The sequence below is a fragment of the Oculina patagonica genome, chromosome 5 (genome assembly GCF_052425735.1).
Source record: "Oculina patagonica isolate OP01 chromosome 5, crgOcupat, whole genome shotgun sequence".
In the NCBI taxonomy this organism is placed as follows: domain Eukaryota; kingdom Metazoa; phylum Cnidaria; class Anthozoa; order Scleractinia; family Oculinidae; genus Oculina; species Oculina patagonica.
The window spans coordinates 6800316-6824667 of NC_135762.1; the positions used below are offsets into that span (position 1 = coordinate 6800316).

The 24352-nt window shown below is 37.8% G+C and overlaps 1 protein-coding gene and 1 long non-coding RNA gene across 2 annotated transcripts; one reads left to right on the forward strand and one right to left on the reverse strand.

Moving 5' to 3' along the window:
* The first annotated feature begins 995 nt into the window (after window positions 1-995).
* LOC144654121 (uncharacterized) lies at window positions 996-3840 on the forward strand. Its single transcript, XR_013570867.1, has 2 exons — window positions 996-1854; window positions 2190-3840. It is a non-coding gene; the product is annotated as an uncharacterized LOC144654121 (long non-coding RNA).
* A 2441-nt stretch (window positions 3841-6281) lies between these two features.
* LOC144655240 (ER membrane protein complex subunit 3-like) lies at window positions 6282-24294 on the reverse strand. The gene is made up of 8 exons (XM_078515463.1): window positions 24133-24294; window positions 23857-23914; window positions 15246-15339; window positions 13835-13939; window positions 10153-10234; window positions 9228-9307; window positions 8146-8225; window positions 6282-7150 (listed from the first exon to the last, which is right to left on the reverse strand). Exons 1-8 carry the CDS (start codon window positions 24279-24281, stop codon window positions 7025-7027), a joined length of 774 nt encoding a protein of 257 aa, XP_078371589.1. The 5' UTR covers window positions 24282-24294; the 3' UTR covers window positions 6282-7024.
* Window positions 24295-24352: the final 58 nt, after the last annotated feature.

The following is a 24352-nucleotide window of genomic DNA, read 5'->3' on the forward strand; positions in this document are numbered from 1 at the left end:
TTTTTCATAAAGTAATTCTTAAAAAGAATCAATCTTGTTCAAACGTAAAATGACACTTTTCAAAAACTAAAAGCGCGCGTAGTTTGCTTTTAAAACAAATTAGCCCGAAGATTAAATATCAATTCTCTTTTCAGATTGGGATGCAACCTTGTCCCCAGGGTCTCCATCGATTTACAAAATGGCTGCTCCTTTGTGTCACGGTAAAAGTCGCCCTATGCGATTGAAATATTAGAAAATATAGAAAGCTCTGAAAATAATGTTTGTAAAAGTAATATATTTAACCGTAAGATGTCATCTGTTGATTTAGCCTTGACCTTACGCAAGTTTTAATTGTGAAATCATATTTACTCTCTAAGATAGCTAAGATAGCAATTTCCGATCGTCATCTACCTTGCTATACCTTAGTTCCGCTCCTAGCTAAGAATTGTAAGCTAAGCGTTATTCCTACGGAAAATGTATAATTGCAATATGTTCTGTTCATTATCATGTTGAATTTTAACGCAAGTGTAATTTATGAGTATTCGCTAGTATAATAGAATCTCGAGCACAGAATCATTAATAGAATCGTAAATCATAGCATTAAAGGAAACTTACTTCAAAGTCTTAAGAACTATTGTCGATTGTATTCTGTCAGTTATTCATTCCTTGTTGTAAAATGTCAAGAAAGCACTTTCAGTTCAGTTTGCAAGTATTAAACGCTATTATTTACCCACATCTCAAGCAATATCCGGGAACACATCCTGAACGGAAGATTCAACTTCCTTCCTTCCTTTAGTTGTTTATTTTGCGATAATCTTCCTTCAAACTTGTATTTTTAGCTGCTATTGTTTCGACCACTGTGCCATTGTTTTGAATACTGTGCCAGTTTCCAACACTGTGCCGGTTTGATGAGATGAGATATTAGAAGTAACACCAAACATAGACTTGCACCAAGTCGCCCTCTATTGGCGAGCGAAGCGAGCCGAGAAGCGTCGCGAAGCGACGTCCGCGATTATGGACTTTGAGAAAGTCTACACCACACAGTTTTCGTTGCATTTTTAGCTTCTTTTAATCATTACACTTAGAGCGTAATATGTAGCCTTATACTGTACAACATTTGAATAACCTCAAGCTACATACATAATCGACAATAAAGAAGAGAAAAGAGTTCCAGATCTGTGTTAGTCCTTACCGGCGTATGCTGTCTAACAGAAAAGAGACAACGACCCTGTACCTCTGGCATAATAACGAGTGCCGTGTAGCGAGCCTGTGCTCTGCCAAGCTTTTCCCCGATCAAGTCTGTCGAACCGTTTATCAGACCGTTAAACAGCGCCCTAGCTGAGAGTTCATATCCGTCCCGAAAACGCGCAGTATCGCCAAAAACCTATCTGTACACTGTATGCAGCTAAAAAGTTTGAAGCTTTCTTTCTGATTCGTAGCTCAACTTTTCAACGTTACTTTTAAATGGAATGAAAATGTGCTATACATTTGAGAAAGACAATAGCAAACAACGAGGTTTAAAAAAACGCACGTGCAAATGGCGGAATGCTGTAGAAATATTTTTTTCTGACGAACTTTTTTATCACCTTTCCCCCTCCTTGTCTCCCATTTTGACGCCTTCAAGGGAACCTTGATTACAGTTTACCCACAACTAGAAGGAACGGCATCACAGGCTACCCACCATCAGAACGAGCATAAAACTGCGCGTGCGTGATTTAACGTATGGTGACGTAATAATTAACTGCACGTCACGAATCATAGTATTTCAATCTACATTCCTCTCCGTTTGGCTCGCGAGTTACAACGCCAGGAAATTCACGATAAAAAGTAAATAGAGGCAGGATTTTTTCAACGGCAGAATACACAGCCACACAGGTAAGGTTGAATCTGACCACACTGACCAAACGCTCTGAATGGAAATGCAACTCAGATTGCACCGTTAGTAAAATAGCTGCTTATAGCGTATCGCGGTTGAGAGAGTATTGGAAACTGCGCGCACCGAAAAAAATTGAGCACATGAAAGAAAAACATACATTTTGTCTTTAACGGAAGCTCCTGTTTGATTTTTAAAGCAAAAATTATCCTTTTCTACAAACGCCGTCGTTTGTTTTCCATAACTTTACATTTTCTGAGCGACACAACAGGGCACATACAAAAGGAGTGTGGTTAATTCTATTTTAACTGTGGCTTTCTGTCTCTTTTTTTTTTAGTTTTCCTTTCTCATCATGGTCGAAATTGTGAATATCGACTTCTTGTATCCACGTTGGATTACCTCAAGTTTTAATGCTGTGAGAGAGCGCTGGGAGAACTTCAAGAATTTTCAACTCTTGCGCAGAGTCAGACAAGCCCGGAAGTTTGTTAGGAAAGCCAGGGAGTTTAGTTTCAACCATCCTGTGATCGCAATGTTCCTGGCAGTTATCGCAGTGCTTAGCTTTCTTCCCATACTTGTCTTCACATCGATTGTCTCCGGATCGTTTGTGGTCATCTTTGTCACAGCATTTACTATATTTCAAGGCAGTAGTTGTGGTATCTCTGGTGCCCTTCCTCACTGTTCTGGTCCCCATACTGATGATTGGAGGCACGGCGGCCATTTTCGTGTACCTTGCATATCGTTTTGTGGTGAAGATTCTACGGCTCATCAAACAAGTCAGCAGGCAACTTACAGAAATGATCAATTCCAAGGTCCCTTCACGAATTTATGGAATACCGATCAGATTAAGTGGCTATAAAGTGAAGCACCATCGGTACGAAGCATTCCCTCCAACTGACAAAGAACGTTTTGAGGAAGAACTGTCATACAGTTCTCCCGATTGTTTTTAAAAACACCCCAGCAAAACAAAAAAAAATCTGAATACAAAAAATAAAACATAAAAAGAAAATACAAAACAAAAAATAACAAAAATTCAAAAACAAGGTTTTATCAATAATCTCCCACTCCTTTTAAAATAACCCCCCCCTCGATCCGTCAAGTCTCCCGGGTTTGGGGTATTTAGGAGTCCCAACCGACGATATACATGTAAAGATGTTCCCCACCCTTAGTCCTCCTCTACTGAAACATATCCCATGAAAAACAAGAAACAACCTCTTCTTTTTAACCCTCCCCCCCCTTTTAATAAGTCATACCCTTCTAAAAAAAATATCGATAGCGTTCTCTTCTCTTTTAACCTCTTTCTGATGAGCACGTTTTGCGAGATTTCAGATATGTAATTTATCAATCTCCCCCTCTCCAAATGAGCAATAATAATAATAATAATAATAATAATAATAAACGAATATTTTTAACAGGATTAACCCATCAGTACTTGAAAGTACTGTTATCTTAGGGGTCCTGAAAGAATTAAAAATTTAAAAAGGTAAAAATACTAAGTTTTAAAATGTTAAAACTACAATGGTCAAAAACATATAAAAGCTTATGAATAAAAATTACAAATAAAAATGGTCTTTAACTTTTTGTTTAAATAGAAGTCTAGAGTTCAGATTTCTCATGTCCGACGGTAAACTGTTAAAAACGGAGGCTCCTAAGAACGAAAAACTCCGACGGCCAAACTCTAGCTTCATTTTCGGCAGTTCGATAGAGGAAAATCTGTTCCTAGTATTGACACTGTGATTAACTCTTTTAAAATAGTTCTTAAAAGGAGTACACGCATTTCCAAGTAGACAATCAAAAACACAGAGACTGACTTTTCTTTTCAAATAACTGTCAACTGACAGAGATTAAACAAGTAAATTATATAAACACAAATTACAGGATTTACCAATTGCCACATACACTGTTTATTGACAGAGTGCCTTTGAATAGTTTCTTCAGTCAAGTTAAGTGAAATTTTTTGTACAAACCTCTTGCAACAGCCTACATTGTTTTTAATCAGTGATGCTATTTAAGATAATATTTTATTGCGTACTAGTCAACAAGAGATACAACTTTTAGAATAAATGGTTTCTGTAACGAAACAGCCTGGCATCAAACTATTGTATTTGCTGGAAATAAAATATTTTACGAAATAAGACTGCTTGCAAACATTCAATGACTGTGTAATGAGGCCAAAGACCAGCATGTTATCCACAGTCTGCGACTGATGAAAGGGTACTTCCCGAAATGTCCCGCAAAAAAAAGATACAACAACTAAAGCACTTTTGAAGAAACTTTTTGTGAACTAGAATGCATGTTTAAGGGCGATCTCTGCTGACGTTATTGTTACATTTTGCCTCATTAGCATACAACTCTGCGTAGAGAAAACATCCTGGTATAGACGGTATATACAAAGTGACTCCAGATATTTAAAGAGCTTGCGAAACTTAATTGTCGGCGAAGTTTTCAGCTCTTTATGTGCAATATTCAAGGAAATATAATCGTTCCGTGAAAACTGCAAAATTTCTGGTTGGCAAAAGCGCTAATGAACCCATACATTCTATGTAAAATATAACGTTTTTAATCCTGCGTCACAGAAAATTTTAAAAGTATTTATTACATCGAACCATGTACTTTTAATATTCGGAACTGATATTTTTGCAGCTCGATCAGATAGTGAAGCACTTATGCTAATGAGGCTTTTAGCTGCACTATTTTAACAATAGAGTGTTTCTGTCGAGGAACTATCGGCTGATAGTTGCCCCGCGGAAATTTGATGTTCTTAAAACAAATATTAGCCCGAGAAGCGAAGCTTCGAGGTCTTATATGATAGTTTTAAGAACATCAAATTTCCAAGGGGCAACTATCAGACCGATAGTTCCGAGACAGAAACACTCTATTGTCTTTATTGTTCACCACTAAATTTTCTTCCGCGCGCACATACAAAAACAAGCATCGTGAATTATTTTTACTTTTCAGGATAAAAAACTCAATTAAAAGCCGAAATTTAACAAACGAAACAAAACCAAACAAGAAACCCACCAAATGCAGTGAATTTGGTTGGGTTTTTTGTCTGCAGGCACGCTTGTTTACAAAAAAATGCACGGGTGGGCTCGGGAGGACACTATGGGCTGATAGTGCCCTCCGGCGGACGGGCACAGAATCGGAGAAAATTTAGGGGTGAACTATAACGCGTTATAGTGCACTTGGGAAGTTTGGAGAGCACTCAAGAAGCTAGAGTTGCTCAAGCAACTCTTATACGCTTCTTTCGTGCTCTCCAAACTTCCCAAATGCACCAGAACTCGATATGCGTACGCTAAGCATGAACCAATTGTTAAAGAAAATATACATGCTCAAACATTAATATGCCGGGAGATTACTTGCACAAAAGGAGAAATGTTCCTCTCTCTTCTTTAACTTAGGGCTGATGGGGAAAAATTGTTGCTGAATATCCTGTAAACGTTACTTGCAAACAAAAGACTATGCAACAAGAGAATGTGTAGCAAATAATCACCTTTTTAATTGGTTCCGAGCCAATGATGCTACCTGTCAAACTAAACATTTCACTAGGATCTGTCTTAGCCTTGTAACAGGGGCTTTTGCGGGAATTTCGCTCTATGGCTGAGCGGGAGGTGCCCTGCTACCTTCAGGGATCTTTTATATCAAGTGGACCAATGCAAAACATCAAAGCAACTTGGTGTTTAATGGTGATCTTGACTCATTCGCATACAGGCAGAACTCAAAGTTATCACAAAAAGGACAATTGACATAAATGAGTTGTAGCCAATAGTGTTTCGACAACTAAGTTTGACTTACGTAAGCTTGACAAATAAAAATTCTGAGGATATTACAAGTACTTTTCACGCCCTTAAAACCTAGAGCTTATTTCTCAGTTCGAAGCCTTTGCTCTAAGAGCAGGTGCAAAACACCTAAACACTAGATTTACGATAACTGAAGATTGGCCGTTTTTATACTAGAGAAGCGTTACCCGTCTGGACGAGTTTCGGCAAACATTTTGTTGCTCGTCTAGTTATGCGTCTCTAGTATAAAGACGGGCACAAGACGCGTAACATGTTTAGACGAGCTACTTTTCGTAATTCGTCTTTCAAGACGCATTTCTAAAAGAAGCACGTCTAGACGGGTAACTCGTCTTGTTTGCCGAAACTCGTCCAGACGGGTAACACTTCTCTAGTATAAAAACGGCCAATATTGTGTTGTTTCAAAACCTTCCTTTTTACCTAAAAATGTTCCGTAACAGCCTCAACTTTGTTTGCCGATATGAACATATATATCATGCTAAATTTTTCTCTCTGAAGGCACGCTGAAAAAATGCAGCTCAGTAAATTTCCACGGCGACTGGAAGCCAGAAGAGCAAATCTCAAAACTTTTCGCTCATTGTTAAAATAAAACAGGTAAAAAACCTGAATCTGATTATACAAGAAACTAACTCAGATTCAACCATGTATTTCCTTTATTATTGGTCTATTCTTCTTTTTAAATAAAGAAAGTTATACAGAAGCTATACACATGAACATTTCACCAACAAAACTCTACTATAATCGGTTCTAAGCCAAAGTTTTTAAAAGACAGTTTGATGCTTGACTGGAAGTTTCAGAGGGGTTGGTAAAAAAAAATATGTGGGAGGGCTATGGATATTTTAGCCTGTGTGTCACTAATTCTATTCCTGAAATAGTAGATGGGTGTTAAGAAGTCTCAAGAAGTAACACCTCTGCATTGAACAGTATTTCTATATTTCAGCCTCATTTGGCCTAGCATTCTCACAAGCTTTCTTCTTGCACACTCTCATCGAGTCTGACACTGTTAAAGAGTTTTCTCTCATTTGGCTAAGAGTTAAGTAAAACTCTCATGCATTTCTTAACCTTCTTTTGGTACTTCTTGTTCTCATTTGGTAGTGGCTTTACAGAAGTTTACATTACAAGGAAACAAAGTTCATGGGCACTGAAGTTCTTTGATGAAAAACAGCACTAGAGTCTTAACAGAAATGAGCCAAATGCCTATTTTAAACATATTTATCTTTGACAATGTCTTCAGTTATGTCCATGGGTGAATAGTCTTCCATCATAGTGGTAGTGGCTTTACAGAAGTTTACATAACAAGGAAACAAAGTTCATGGGCACTGCAGTTCTTTGATGAAAAACAGCACTAGTCTTTACAGAAATGAGCCAAATGCCTATTTTAAACATATTTATCTTTGACAATGTCTTCAGTTATGTCCATGGGTGAATAGTCTTCCATCATCTCCTCCTCCACATGATCTAATGACCAGCCATGTGTGACGATCTCAAGAGCCTCCCACTCTGCCTGCAATGAAACAAAGAAATTAGTAACCTAATATTGCAATGTGGCATACAGTAAAAACCCGCGTGTAAGAACCTACTTTTTTCAGAGTTTGGCAAAGCAGGTTCTTGTATTATGGGGTACTTATTGACAGTTTAGGCTAAGTAGGTTCTAAATCAAGTTCTTAATTTCTACAGAGTAGACATTGTTGTTGATTATCAGAAAATAAGATAAAATCTGGTCTGTTCTTCATTATAAATATTTATTAATGTACCCATGTTGCCAAAAGTCCAACAACATACTGTATATACCCCAGTAACATCACCTTTCTGGTTTTTGGTAAAATATATATATAAATTAAATAGTTAAACCCTACATATAAGAACCTGTAGGAATTTGTTTGGCTAAACAGGTTCTTATATTTTGGGGTATTACAAAAGCAAATTTCTGCTAGAAGGTTCTTAAATGCCTAGGTTCTTACACACGGGTTTTTACTGTAGTCTGATTGTTAGACTTTTCTCTGGAATGAGTGGTATAGGTTTTAGGTGGCTCAAAATGGTTTAGAGATGCTGGTTTTCAATGTTCTATCGCAGCTAGCTTACACCAATAGTATTTAGGGAACTATTTTACCACAGATTCGTATAGGTTTTACCAATGAACAAATTGAGGTCACTGTGATGTCAAAATTTGTTACCATGACAGCCCCAAAAGCAGTCAAAGATACCCTATTTTGAGCCTAATATCTTAAAAACTACTCAGTACAATGTTTTTGTTTGTTATGTATTTTGTCTAACTGACAAGAGAAACATTTCCACAAATTTTCAAAAAACCTGCAGGTAGGGTTCCAAACTACACTATTTTTTCATAAATTTAAGGTGGCTCTGAACTTAACCAACATAACTTTAGGATAAGTTCTGGCAGCATGTGGTTTCTCTGGATCAAATTCAGATTTGTTTTTGCTCTACGAGCAACCACATATTTTTGTATGAATTTTTTTGGAATTAGCAGCTGTTTCGAACCTTGAACGCCTTGCTTGGATCTTGTGGCATCTGCATTTGCATCTGCATTTGTTCTTGCATTACACGGGTCTGGTCAGCAGCTGGTGATTGAAAAAAAAAAAATTGTTTATGAAACATGCAAATCCCCCAAAAGATAAAGTGTGCTTTGTAAATGTGGCATCATTTTCTTATCTGGGTGGTGTGGGGAATATGATATTAAGAGGAAATCCGCCAGGACTTTGAGTAGTTATTGGACAAAATTATGTACCAAAACTATTTACATCTGACTGCAAGCTTTTGTGTTACTGCTTCAAATATCTTATCGAAAGAAATCTTTTCTAACAACACCAAACATCGAAAACAAATTTCGAAGTTCCACTGAATTCCCATGAATCGCTTAAAAGATGTGAGCTTTTGCCCATAGCTTGTGAACTTTGAATATCATTTTCTCAGACTCTGATAAGAAATTGTTGTACCAGAATTATTTCCACCTTATTGCAAACTTTTTTGTTACTGCTTCAAATATCTTATCAAAAGAAATCTTTTCTAACAACACCAAACATCGAAAACAAATTTCGAAGTTCCGCTGAATTCCACTGAATCGCTTAAGACGAATTTACAAAATGGCTGCACGTGAGATTTTGCCTATACCTTGTGAACTTTGAAATTCATTTTCTCAGACTCTGATAAGAAATTGTTGTTGGTGTTATCACGGATAATTACTTACATCATTACCTTTTATTAAGGGTAGGAAATAACGCAATAGGATTTAAATTATTCTGGTACTTGATTTTTGTCCAACTTTAACAAATATTACTCGACTTCCTAGTGGATTCCGTCTTAATTAAGATGCACATAGTCTAAAGCACTGGTAGTCTCAGAGAAGACAGGAGGATCAGACCAGAGATCAGGCCATGACAGGTTAGAGTAAAATATACAAAAAGGAGTCAGTCAGTCAGCGAGAAATGAAGCAGGCAGGCAGGCAGTTGATCAGTCCATATGTAAATCAGTCTGTTGGTCAGAATGACAGAGAGACAGTCAGAAGTCAGAAAGTCAATGAGCTGAACAAACAGTAAGATGGTGAAACCACAACATATACAAACCATTATCTTGACCCAGTACAAGTGAATACATGCTCCTGAGACCAAACACATTGATGAAATACCAAGACACTGAGCTAACCCTGAAAACAAGAAACAGCCATTCACTTCTGAGTCATCAGTCCCAATCTTACAAAACTTTTGTCCCATTACTGAAAGCCATGAAATTTTTTTTAACACCTTTTCAGACATAACTGGCAGTATATCAAGACTGCATCCTCTAGTTTTTGGCTTATAGTGTAAAGGTACTGTAAGGGCAAATTTTTAAGTTGATCATTCTTAATAAATAAATAAAGATTTTCTTCGTTTCTTTATTTATCACTAAACAGTACATTATTGATGTTGCTGTTCCTAGCAGCATACAGGATGCGTGTCACATATGAACCTAGTAAATAGCCTTTCTCACCACGAGTCTCTCTGTAGCTCAGTGGATAGAGTGCCCGCCCAGTGTTCAGGAGGTCATGGGTTTGATTGTTTGATGAACATGAAATTTTCTCATTTGACCATTCTTGTCAACAGGGATGTAAATAAGAAAAAAATAAGCTGGCTCATTTAAAAGCCCAGCCCGCTTTTTTGGTCTTTACATCCTCAAAATTATCTTTTGTTTTCTAGTGAAATTTCAGCCAGTCATAAGCTTTCTTTCAGCCAGTAAAATTAGCCGGCAGCTGGCTCTTAGCTAAATCCCTGTGTCAAATGCTCCCTAGTATCCATACAAAAACTCGAGACGACACTCATTTGATACAGATTACAGTTCTAACAACCAAAATAGTTCTTAGCATTTTACAGTGTGCCTGCTTGTGATTGTCTAGTCTTGTTTTGGGATATTAGCTTCTTTCTAAATTTTGGGTGCACAATGTTTACATGGAAAACACTCAGCAAGTTTATGACAATGTTCTACGTGTAACAGTAAATAAAAAATATAGCTTACCATGATGCATCTAAGTTTGTGAGATCAATTCCACGCTGTAACATGGCTTTGAAACGCAGTGTTAGTGGGAATGGAACCTTTGCTGTGAAGTGAAGCAAAGGATCACATCAATGAAACAGTTTATAACAACATGAAAAAACAAGCCCATTCAGCAAAATCCATGTGCAAATTGCTCTACCAACACAGTTTTTTCGACTTTTTTTTGCTTGTTTACAAACAAAAAGTAGGAGAATAGCGTTTATGTTGGGTAAAATCTGAACCGGAAGGGATTGCATTCTTGTTAACTCTCAAGGGACTGTTTTAATTTCTCAAGGAAATACTTTCCGCTGTGGGTGATCAAAGCGCGTGACTTGTAAAGTGTCACTCTATAGTTGTGCTTCAGCATTTCCGTTCTTGTAGAAAAAACGTGACTTGTCAAATTTACAAACGTTATATAACAATCAAAAACGTGAGTAACCCAAATCTTACGTCACATAACCAATTAAGAATGTAAGGGGTTCAGTGCTCGAGGGCAGCGAAGTTTAAAACGATTAAGAACGCAATTTGTCATGGTACAAGTCTTTAGGCGCTAATATTAATTTAACCTAAAACGATTAACAACGCAAATTTGTACTCGTACAAGTCTTTCACACACTAAAACGTTGCTAATAGTTAACCAAAGGGAACTCATTTCGTGACAATTGACGGCACTGATCGCCGGCCATTCGATCTCATTTCGACACATGATAGATTGAGGGCGAAAATATTATGCTATTCAAACGCCTTTCTAATGGAATTGACGGCAGGGTTTGATTTTAATAATTTAAATTTATCCCCATTACTATTACAGACTGCAGCTACAGCTGCCGAGCTTGATCAGTCTATATTAAATACGCGACAATTAATTATTGTGTAACGAAATTGATCTCTTTAAATATTCGGGTCAGGCAAGGAGACCGATCGGACGAGCGTTTCTTTGTGTAATTTTGTGGTGGCATAAATCTGAGGTTAGCTCTGTTGTGTTGCAAAATGTGCCACTAAGAACAGTGTAAACGTTTTGCATTTCTCATAAAAATAAATGTTTTCTTTCAGCAAATCCCGGCAGAAAATCGGGCCTTTATAATCCATTCAATAACTGAGAGTAAAACATTTTACACATTTGTTGAATAATCGCTCTGTTTGACAAACCTTTTGTTTCAAACCACGGTTTAAGCTTTCTACGTTGCACAGGTAAGGCTTTCTCTCGAATTCCGAGCCAATCTGGCTATGGTTTTGTGCCTGGGTTTTGTGAAACAATCGCTAAATATGCCTCCGAAGTGCCCGCCAACCATCCCGGCATAGCTAATCGAACGTTCAAAAATCGAACTCAATCGAACTCAATCCATGGATTGAGTTTGATTGAGTTCGGCAATCGAACGAAATCGAACACCAGACTTTCAGTGAGTTCGATTTCCGAACAAATCGAACCCAATCAATCAGATTGGGTTCGATTGAGTTCGGTAACCGAACTAATTCGAACACAATTAATTGGATTGCGGTCGATTGGCTCTGGTAAACCTATACATACAAAGCAAGCCCGTCGAAAGCAGGTTTTTCTTGCGCATTTTTACAGTTTATTCAATAACAGAAACCCTTGTCCGCAGTTAAGAGAACAGAACAAAACAGAACAAAAATGTCGCTTTTCCTGCTTGCGTATTCAATAATTATTGCACCATTTCCTTTTTAAAATCATCTTACTGTCGTGATAGAAAGGATAAATAGTTAATGCAACAGTAAAATTATTTTTTTCCTCAGGTCAAAATCAAAGTAAATGATCAGATGTTTGTGTAGATTGATTTCTTGGGTGTCAAGGGTTATCTTGTCCCGCGGCGCTCTTTAGCCTGCGTGGCCGGCGTTCAAAGGGAAAGGAGAACGGGAGTTCGAGAAGAGGTGCGAGGAGAGAGCGCGAACTCCCCTTCTCCTTACCCTTTGAATGCAGGCTACGCGCTCTTATGATTGTACTGCTTGTCTTTTGTGACAAAAAAGAGAGCGGATTGAATTCCCTGGTACCTCGGTTTATTTCATTAGCATCTGTTCCCGGTTCTCTTGAATCTCACAAAAACATCTTCTGTCAAGTTATCGAAGCATTTACAGGCCACAGGGAAGAAACTAGTTCACGTTGAATCGGGTTGAAGGTGACCTAATTGTCCGCGCTCGTTTGCAATTCGGAATGCACGGCCTTTCTCGCCGATTTTCTTTAAAACATTGAAAACTTCGCCATCCCTGACATCAAAGCGGCATTCCTGGTAGCCTTCTACTAGGCATTTGAAGCTTACAACCCACAGAGCATCTGTAGCCATTTCTGCGACCACGTGCTAAACTCCGGGCTGAAGTAACTCGAGCTTTCAAGATCTGGTTATAGATTTTCAACGCCGGTTTTACAAAAATCAAGAGTTCGAAAATCGAACGCTCGATTGAGCTTGATTGAATATTTTTCTTTTCGGTGAGTTCGATTTGGTTCGATTGCCGAACTCAATCCATGAATTGAGTTCGATTGAGTTCGATTGAAATTTAGTTCGATTGGGTTCGATTTGCTATGCCGGGCAACCATACATTGTTCTTACAGAGAGCGGTTTGTTTGTCCGAATTTTGTCTGACTCACACAGGCGGTCAAATTCTGTGACGTCATTAGTGCGCTTCGCTAATTGCAACATCATTAAATGTGTTAAGTGATATTTACAAGTGTTTTTGTAGCCTGTTGTGAAATTACTTCCAGTGGAAGCAGTAAACGCTAAACGTTTCTTCTGTTCAGAAGTTAATGCATCGCCATTAGAAAAATAAACAGCAACGGTTTTACTGGAAATGTAGTCGTTAGAAATGGCATGTGTAGCCGTAAGGTAAAGAATAACGCGAGGAGAAGCGGCTTTTCGTAATATTCAAACACAAATTTACTTCTCAATGTGGGGTTAAGATTGCGTGACGAGACAAAAGGTAACTCTGTCGTGCGTAGTAACCTAACCTGCGATCAGGCGTTATTTTTCTCGCTCAACGGAAAAATGAGCCTTCCCTGAGCCTTCCCTCCGCCTTTTTAACCAAGCCAAAGTATATGAGTCGCAAAGCACCCAGCCGTCGTGACTGACAAATACAGCATTTCCTCCGCAAAAATAAAAAAAATGCTTGAACTGAAAGACGTTTGAATTCTTCCATGATATGTTCGAACAACAATGCCCAGCATAAACCTTCTACTCATACTAACTTCATGCAAAAAAAGTCGATATCTCGAAGAGATCTTTGATTATTGTCAAGCTATCTTTCACGAGCAGAAGCCAGTGACCAGCTTTTACACAAACTCATATTCTGATTACCGTAACTATGCAAGGGTCACCTTATTTTTGATAGACTGTACCGAGAGTGCATGCAAGTAAAATTGTGAAATCACAAACCAAAACTATAAATAAACCACTTGTACAGATTTGTTTGGATAGATTGGTCTTTGGTTATATTAATATATTAAACAATAAAGCTCGCTTTTGGTTTCTATTGATTTTAGATAGCTGATATGGGGCTTTGCCCCTTGCCAACTGTCAGCTGATAGAAGCCTTGAGCTTGCCGCCCCCCCCCCCCCCCCCACAATGATGAAAACTCCAACACTAATTCAGTCACTAACAGCAACAATGTACAGGTAAGTCCTACATTACTTGTAATGAAGCTACATGTATCTCACTTGTAATAAAGCCTGAGTAATGCCAGTTGATCCAGCCACCAATGAGAATCATCGGCAAAACATTAGTGATGTTTCCTTTTGCCATGTCCACCATCATTGTTGGATCTACAGATCATATTATGAAAGCAAACAAATTTACAATAAATCACATTTCTTTAAATAATTTTCTTTATCGACATGACAGATTACATGTATGTGTTTGCACCCAAGCATTAAATTAAAAAATTAAAAAAAAAAATTAAATTAAATATGTGTTTATAGTGGTCATGCACTTAGCTTCATATCTCAACGAGATAGCTAGTTTACAGGCATGCCACTGAAACAGACGAAACAAGTAATTTATAAATGAACATAACAAGGTTAAAAATCCCAACTGGCAGGAGGCAGACCAGTTGGCTATTTACAAAGCGTGGTCGAGGATTTGAACTCGGGACAACCGAGAAACAAATCCAGCTAGTGGCAAGGGCAGGCCTCGAACCGGTGACCTCCGGATTACAACACCAGCGCCCTAAACCACTCGGCCACGCTTGCCACAGCGCCAAAGCTTATGCTGGTTTCTGTAGCATGAAGCAATCAGAAGAATTGTCATGCCCCTTGAATGAGGTGCTGGCCCATAACAGGCTACCCTCAACATTTTATCAAGTTGCCCTAACAATTTGCCGATACTCATTTATACTTCAGGGTGATAGTGCTGCGAGATTCATTAGGGTCTGCCTGTAAATATGAAGAATCCTGCAACAGGACCTAAAATTCAAATTTCCTTTTATTTTGTCAAAAATAAAATATTGTTTCAAAAAAAAAAAATTCAACTCACTGGAACTTTTAAACAATATTTTTGAAAAAAGTTCACCAAAATGGTCTTTTTAATGAAATAAAAGAAACTTCAAAGACTCGATCCTGTAATGGGGTTCTCCATATTTACAGATGATGCTTTTAAAGGAGCTATGTCATGGACAACCCATCTTGAAAAAACTGGCAAGTGTTTTTCAAGTTTGTTGATCATAATCTGTCTTAATCTTTGTCAGTCGAAAATGAAAAAAATGTTGTGATACTGCTCCTTTAAGGTCCGGTAATATGAGCAACATTTTTGTTCAACTTGTCTTGCAACATTGTTGCATTGCAAGTTGAACGAGATGTTGCCCATATTACTACCGCGCGCTCAACTTGTCTCGCAACAAATTTCGGTGTTGCAAGTTGAAAAAAATTGTTGCAAAAAGTAGAACTCGGTTCTACTTTGTGCAACATGTTGCTGCAACTTGCAACACTGAAATTTGTTGCAAGACAAGTTGAGCGCGCGGTAGTAATACGGGCAACAACTCGTTCAACTTGCAATGCAACAATGTTGCGAGACAAGTTGAACAAAAATGTTACTCATTCCTGATAACAGAGTAGATAGAAATAGATACCAAACCTGATATAGGATTCTTGACTGGTCCCTTCTTATCTTGTGTTTTAAAATATCCTTCTGTTTCATCATTGAAGTAATGTCTTCTTGCCTCAAAAGCCTGGGTTGGGAAAAAAAAAAAAGGTTTACCAAGTTAACCATTTTTAATGAAATTAAACGCTAAAATATTGTTAAAATTCATTTTAAAACTTTAAAAACTTTAAAAAAGTAGACGACGTTTTGGCGCTTCTCTACGCCATTATCAAGTCAAAAGAAGTGATAGTTAAAATAAGAATATATATAACGTGAAACAATAAAAATAGTTGTGTGTCCTATGGGCATAATACGTAAAGTAAAAATAGGGAAGTGTCAAGTAAATAATTTGGCGCGGATAGAGTCACTCTGGGTGTTCAGGGAAGGATTAATGTCCCTGATGAACAGCATTTCGTATACGAGGCAGTCAAACTTGCATCTGCATTTCTTTAAAACTCTGAAAAGGTGATTAATCTTTGCTCCTTTGCTGCCATGTTGTGCCTCAAGGTGTCTACCGATCGCAGAATAATGGTGCTCACTAATGCGTTGATGTAGGTGTCGGGCAGTAAACCCGACATAATTTGCATCGCACAAATCACATTGAAACAAGTAAACAATGCCTCGTGTGTTAACGATCGGGGGCTTGTTTTCCTTTACGCACAAAATCTGTGACAGTTTTTTGCTGGTAAAGACGGGTTTGACATCGATGTTGATCTTGGATCCCGGAGAATGAATTTCTTTGCGGACGCGATTAGCTGATCGTTGATCTTTAAAAGGCAATGAAATGTAGACAGATGGCTCTGATGGGGTTGCGGCGTGCGGTTCTGTATTAGTTAACGGTGCCCATCTTAGTTTGTCTTTTACCATGGAACTTGAACATGAGGGCTCTATTCCATTTCTCGGCACACTAATCACGAGAAACGACAACACACTAAAAACGAAAGTCTACAGAAAACCTACTGACACGGGCCTTCTGCTCCATTTTCAAAGCCACGTTGATAACAGATACAAACAAGAAGCTCTTAGAGCTTAAAACTGCGCTGGTCACATGACCACCCTAGGGGAGCCATGTGGGGAGAATAAAAAATGCACCCCCCCCCCATCCTCTTTACCCGCGTCACGTCAAAAAATGTCGTGACTGACAAACAAAATGGTAAGAAAACACCTTGTGTGACATTTCATGGTTGACTAGTTCCATCCGCAATTAATTATTTTTCTTATATGCCAATGCTGGCCAAATTTAATTCCCACGATCCTGATCCGTGAAACCAAAAAATCTTTTAAATCAGCATCCAGTGTTGTATCGAATTTCCGTTTAAAGATTGAATAACTAGCTCCGAAAATGGAATATTGGGGCAAATAATTAAATCAAATTTGAGAAGAACACTAGACCTGTGTTTTGCTGAATGGGAATTCTCTGGGGAATTAATTTACCAATGACGTAACCCTTGCAAGTCAGGGCATGTTTGTCTCAGTGGTCTTCCTTCAGATTTCAGAAATCCGTAGATGACACAGCTCCAAAAACACGTAAAGCTAAAAAGTCGAACATTTTACACTTAACATGCTAGGTTAGTTTCCATTTGTAGCAGTTAAGCTTTCAGAGCATTGCGTGATTCTTGCCGATCGGTGCCTTGTGAAAGTAGAAATTTCAAGAAGTAGCACATTCCAGGACACAGACGTAATGTAAATAAATGTAAATTCTTGCCCGCTAAAGCATCAAATTTTAGTATTTTCTTTGATTCAAACGCTTCAAAATACTTCACAGTCTTTAAGTAAAGACCAAAGGATTCGCAAAGATTTCAAAGGAGGCTGGATAGCTTTGAAAAATTACGTGACTCGAGCCGATCGAAAGTGAAACTTGTCATGTCAGCACATTCTTTGACACCAACGTAATGGCATTTATTTACAGACCCTGGCCCACTGAATTATATTTCTCTTTAAAAACTGGCCCAATGACAATGTTTTATAGTTTCTATACTGTTAGTATTATTTGTGCCCCTATTTTGGTTTTCGTATTACAATAGGCGGTTGTAAAAATGCAGCAACTGACAAACTTTGTGTGACATTTCATGGTTGACTTGTTCCAGCCGCGATTAATAATTTTTCCTATATGCAAATTCTGGCCGAATTCCCAAGCGCGGACGCTGAAGCTGCTTTTAGCACAGAAGGTATTTCCCCCAGCATACCGAATGATGTAAGCGGTACAGGGCATGTTTGTGAAGGCAATTTTTCTTCATATCTCTAAAATCCTTTCAATGACACAGCCAAAACATAGATTACGCAATAAATTTGTTTAGTAAAGACCAAAGGATTCGCAAAGATTTGAAAGGTAGCTTATAATAGCTTTAAAACATTACGTGACTCGAGGTCTAACCGATCGAAAGTGAAACTTGTCATGTCATGTCACCACATTCTTTGACACCAACGTAATGGCATTTATTTACAGATTCTGGCCCACTGAATTATATTTCTCTTTGAAAGCGGGGAAATTTAGTATTTTCCAGGAGTCAAATACTTTAAAGTCGAATATCTCACACAAAACATTCTTTGTAAAGACAAAAATTAGAAAATTTTTCACGTCAGCACATTCTTTTACACTAACGTAATGGTATTTATTCACAGATTTTTGCCCACTGAATTATATTTCTCTTTAAAAGCGTGGAAATTTAGTATTTTCCACGACTCAAACGCTTCAACATTGTATATTTCACACTAAACATTTTTTGTAAAGACAAAAAAAAGACATTTTTTCCATTTGTTACTGATTTGTAGCTTCTAAACATCGCGTGACATTAAACACGACCGAGTGGAGGTTTGGGACAGGTCACCGACAAAACGAATAACAGTAAAAGTGAGTCCGCTATGCGAACATGTGTGGACTTTAATTTGAATAAAAGTTGACATTATGAATTAATCAATGAGTAACAACAACTTCAAGTTTCGAATCGAGTAATTCGAGATACAAGGCGAAAAAACAAAGAACTTGTCAATCAATTTATTATTTACAAGACTGTTGGAAGAACAAAGTGTACTATTACTTGTCTTATGTACTACACTTCAAGAAACAAACGTTACCATTGCCGCTTGGGATGTCACGCAATGTGAAGGAGCGTGGTGTGACCCTTTGTCACGTCGTTCACGACAAATGCCTTTTTTCATGCAAATAAAAACCTAGAATCCTACAAGAACAGCAGTTATTAGACCAAAAGCCTTTCCTTACCGCTAGCAAGATAGGATACTATTTTCATTAAAAAAAGAAATGTTGCGTGGAGCACGTGAACTGTCTCGCATCGCTTGTTTACACAACCCTTACTTTTTGTGTAAAGCTTGTGTAAACAACTCATCGAAAAACTTATTTTCTTTCAATGAGCTCTTTTTTAACCTGATGGAATAAGAACTTTTCAATAAGCCTTCACAAATAATTTCTTAGTAGCTTGCGTAGAAAGGCGGAGAAATATATTTTTCTGTTTACGAAATATTCACTTGAAGTCGGTGTTTTGAGAGGCGGCGAAGGACGTTATTTGAACCGACAATTAAATTATTTTGTCGCACGGTTTGGATATATGCATATTCTACGGTTCGATGTTATTTTTATTCTTTTCGTGACAATGTTTTAGTTCAGTTCTTAATTCGACATCGGTCTTTTGTTAAATATACTACTTGAGAGAAATGGAGCTGGTGAATTATATCCCGGAGTCCCCACACTGGAAAGTTCGTATTTGATACGCCGAAGTTTTACGCCAAATCCCTATGAAATACGCCAGAAGTTGGCGTAAATTATCGAGCTCCACGCCGAAGATCTTCGGCGTAACATACATGTTTTCCAGACTGGCGGAGTCCAAGACAAGTAAAAAAACATGATCAGCGAACTTGTTTTGATACAACTCGTTGTGCATTCATTGTGTTTGGCAAAGCTGAAATAAATAAATAACCAGACATTTGATTCGTTTTAATATGCGAATCAAAAATGCTCAAGCCGCACAGAGAAACAAAAACTGTGGAAAGTGAGTCAAAAGTGTGAAAAACAAGAAACGTGACCTATGACCGCAGTTGTTCAGCTCATTAGATATGAAGATTTCAGCCGTCGTGATTGTTAACGTTATTTCACTTTTCATCTACGCCACCGCTGCCTTTGAAGTTGTTCCTTGATGTATATTTTCCAGCCACCACACGTTCTTCGAAAGCTGTGTCAAAAAAGGCTTCTAGATTCAAGAATAAAGTGCGACTTACTCGATACTGATCGAATTTCTGGGTTTATTGCCTTGGCTGCCCATCTCACCGAAACTTCGGATTCTCCGATCACTGTCGAAAACTTCCGAAAGCACTAACCCGAGTTATCACGGAAAGTGACCCCCCAATCGGAAAAAACTGCATGACAACAATGTGTAGACTTTAAAGTCCACACAAAAATAATAATAAACCCCGTGCAGAGCAAGAACTGCGCAGCGCAGTTAAAGTGTATATGACATGAAAAATATTTTCTGCTAATTTGAAAGGCCTTTCGAAATACAGAAGAGTGGCGTTTTTCTTTTCGAAATATCTTTTTTCTTTTCAGAGATATTGACGTTTTTGTATTATGCAAATTAGATCAGTGATGACGTCACAAGATTTGACTCTAAAAATGGTAAAATACTGAATAAACAATATCTCTAAAACTATTAAAGCAGTGTTCTTGGAACTTGGCACCACAAATGTGCATCACAAAAGAAACAAAATGTTACTCTTAGGGTTGTTGCCATGACAACAGTTTTGCCGCTGGTGCTGTCTCAATAAAAACTGAAATTCCCAGTTTTTGTCTTAAACCAAGAACCATCTAGCGCAGCCAAACCAATGGTGGGAATTAAGGCAATATGGGAACTATGTCTGTTCTAAGCAGGACCCTTTGTCTCACTTTAGAGGTCAGATATGGGGATATTTGTCTTTTTGACAGAGAGAGACTGAAGCTGAAAGAGTTACTATGGCAACAATACTAAGGGTGTCATTTTGTTCCTTTTGTGATGCACATTTGTGGTGCCAAGTTTCAAGAACACTGCTTCAATAGTTTTAGAGATATTGTTTATTCAGTATTTTACCATTTTTAGAGTCAAATCTTGTGACGTCATCACTGATCTAATTTGCATAATACAAAAACGTCAATATCTCTGAAACGAAAAAAGATATTTCGAAAAGAAAAACGCCATTCTTCTGTATTTCGAAAGGCCTTTCAAATAAGCGGAAAATATTTTTCATGTCATATACACTTTAAAAAGGCCTGGTAAACACAATGGTTGATCGGGCGCACCGCTTATCCTCCACCGAAGAAGCCTTCACGAAAGAGTGCAACAAGTTACGCACCATGTTTTCAAAACTACACTACCCGAACGCATTAGTCGATTCTACAATACGCAAGTTCAGGCAAGAAACTAATACAGAACCGCACGCCGCAACCCCATCAGAGCCATCTGTCTACATTTTATTGCCTTTTAAAGATCAACGATCAGCTAATCACGTCCGCAAAGAAATTCATTCTCTGGGATCCAAGATCAACATCGATGTCAAACCCGCCTTTACCAGCAGAAAACTGTCACAGATTTTGTGCGTAAAGGAAAACAAGCCCCCAATCGTTAACAGACGATGCGTTGTTTACTTGTTTCAATGTGATTTGTGCGATGCAAATTATGTCGGGCTTACTGCCCGACACCTACATCAACGCATTAGTGAGCACCGTTTTTCTGCGATTGCTAGACACCTTGAGGCACAACATGGCAGCAAAGGAGCAAAGATTAATCACCTTTTCAGAGTTTTAAAGAAATGCAGAAGCAAGTTTGACTGCCTCGTATACGAAATGCTGTTCATCAGGGACATTAATCCTTCCCTGAACACCCAGAGTGACTCTATCCACGCCAAATTATTTACTTGACACTTCCCTATTTTTAATTAGAACTTTTAGTTTTTTCATTGTTTTACTTTACGTATTATGCCCATAGGACACACAACTATTTTTATTGTTTCACGTTATATATATTCTTATTTTAACTATCACTTCTTTTGACTTGATAATGGCGTAGAGTAACGCCGAAACGTCGTCTACTTTTTTAAAGTTTTAAAATAAATTTTGACAATATTTTAGCGTTTAATTTCATTATAAAATCGTTTTCTAATCTCTGCTGTTTACCAAGTTAGAAAACTAAATCAAAGTCTCTTCGAGATATCGACGTTTTTGCATGAAGTACGAGTCGAAGGTTTATCCTGTGCATTGTTCTTCGAACTTATCATTACAGTTTCTTTGTAGTTTAGTTTAACAATTTCCTATCTTCGCGGAGGAAATGCAGCCATATAATTTTGTCAAAAATGGCTCGTCCGCGCCGGGTATTTATACACATATTCCTTAACATTACACAAATAAACAGTGCAAATTTCACCGAGATCTGACAATTCTATACTTTAAAATTGCAAGGCTTTCAAGGCAGTCGATTACGGCAGCGAAATTAGCAAATGAAACAGCAAAATATAATTGCAGCGTAAACAAATCGTTACACTAAAGCTGCGTTTTGTCTAGGCACTGCGAGGGTCGGATATCAAGACCCAGGATTAAACAAAAGCCATATATACAGTGAATGCTTTCGAATTATATTTGAAGATGAAATAAGAAAGAATTTTGCTGTCTTTGACTGAAATTCCACTCGAACTGCGTAGATACGATCGCATGTTGTAAAGCCGATTCATGCAACATTGCTGTCATTCCCTGTCAACGCGAAGTCACGTCCCTAACGACCTAGGCTGATGACAAAATAGAGTTGCGCTTGCATGTAGCGACCAAATTTGGCCTAATTTTTAACCGCTCCTAAGCTAAAAGAAGCCCCCATCTCTTGCATTTGTTTTAACTTCAATAATATCTTTGAAAAGAGCGAGTTTTTTGGTATGGTTTATTTTTGACGTTTGTAATTTTTAAACAATGTAAGTGCTAGTGATTATTTATTTGTGTTTTAGTTACGCAATCCATTGTTTGTGCGACGCTTTTTATAGATCGCCTTTCAGACACACGTGCGTTGAGATAAGAAAGCTGACATGTCACTTTTAAAATTGTTATATAACGTTTGTAAATGTGACAAGTCACGTTTTTTTCACGAGATCGCAAGTGATCAACCACAGCGGAAAGTAATCCCTTGAGAAATTAAAACAGTCCCTTGAGAAATTAAAAAAGTCCCTTGAGAGTTTACAAATATGTGGTTACAAATTTTGTCCACTAACCCCTATTCTACGTTTTTAGCTTGTAAACAAGCAAAAACGTCGAAAAAAGTAAATATTTGTAGATTGAAAATTAACCGTATCTGACATTCCCTTTTTTTTATCCACACACCCTAACCGCGGGTTTTCAAAGGAGGCTTTTTCTTCAAAGAAGCCAACAAAATTTGGACCCTCTGGACATTTTTTTAAACAGGTGCAGACAAAAACTCAATTTAGATATAAATTGGAAAGCATTTTTTCCTATACAAACCTTAATAAATACGAACAGTTGTAACACAACACCTCCCTATGCCACCAAGCGAAAGTCACTTTTCGCATATTTTAAAAGAGTACTTTGTTAATTATTTCAACTTTCTCATCGTGAGCTTGGGCGACCTGTGAATCCTTCAGATTTGCACATTTTTGAAAGGGCACCAAAAAAAATCAAGGGTTCAGATTCCTGCCATCCTTGAGGGGAGGGGGGGGGGGGTGTGTGGATAAAATGGAATGTCCCTTTACTGGTTTATGCAAATGCAATTACATTTAAGGTATAGGTAAATAATCTCGTACACTTTGTGTTTCGGGGTCTGAGATCGTGCGCTTCAAAGATAATAATAGAAAATTTTTACCCCAAGAAAAACCTCAACCATTTTTCACAAGAATTTAGTAAATAAATTCATTTCACACTTGATGCATTTTGCGAAGGATGTGAAGAAAACGACCCACCTCTGTGATGCAATGTCGTACAGCAAAATATAATGTCGTACACTTGGGAATCATAGCACTTATTTCGCTTCGTAAGAAATTTCTAAGCTAACCAATTCTAGAAAACAAAAGTGAGTTTATCTCTTTCTCATTTAAGCTAAAATAAGTATGTTTCGAAGTAAAAGAGGGAGTCCAGCTTGTTTTGAAGCAGTGCGTGTGGATTCGCGTGCGATCCAACAAAACAGCCGCTTATTCACAGAACTTTGTATGGACTGTACGACAATATATCCAACGAAGCGACTTTCGGAAAACGCTGTAGGTCAGCGGAAACGAGCTGTACAAAGCCCATTTGACTTCTGGGACACAAGATGGCGTTGAACTTTACGAAGGACAATTTTTCATGACAATGAAGGTTTGTTTTCAATTTTTTCTAGAATTATTTTCAAGCGTGTACGCGGAAAGTTGATGTATGCTTTACGCTCCATCTTCTGCTGCTGGTACGCGAAGAGTTTTCCCTCTCCTTTCCTTTTTGAAAGAAATAAAGGCAATTAGTTAGAGGGAGTCTTTGTGTCATTTTCAAACTTTGTGAACCAAAAATACTGTTGTTTGGCTCTTTATGCGTACAAGAAACGACTTTTTTCTCGGCTGTACGACAATATATACTGTACGACATTATATACCAATACCTTATTACCTCGTAAGGAAGATATTTTGCATTTTCTCTCAGATTTCTGCTCCTCATCAAAGCTTGACTGCAAATCAAACAAAATATCAAATTACAAGTGGTTCCTTGCCAATAAACTCATGTTAGATTATCACAAATAAACACTGACCAACTGAATACAGTTTTAATTAACAGTGAAAACTATCAAGGAAAAGTTGTGTAATTAAAAAAGGCTAAAATATTGTTTATTTTGTCAAGTGAAAAGCTTGCAGTTTTCGTTTCTAAAGATTCGTCAGAAAATCTCACCTGTCCGACACCTGTGAGAGATCTAATTCTTTCCTTGACTGTAGAAGCATGGAAAGATAATGTCGGATTATTCCGACAAGAAATGTGATGATTACAATAGGTAAAATAACCCACAAACGAATAGCCGGGTCCAGCAATAGCTCCGCCATGATGGAAAACGAAGCTTCTTTCTAAGCCTTGTGGGTAAATTTTAATGTCACGTGGTGAAACAAAAAAAAAA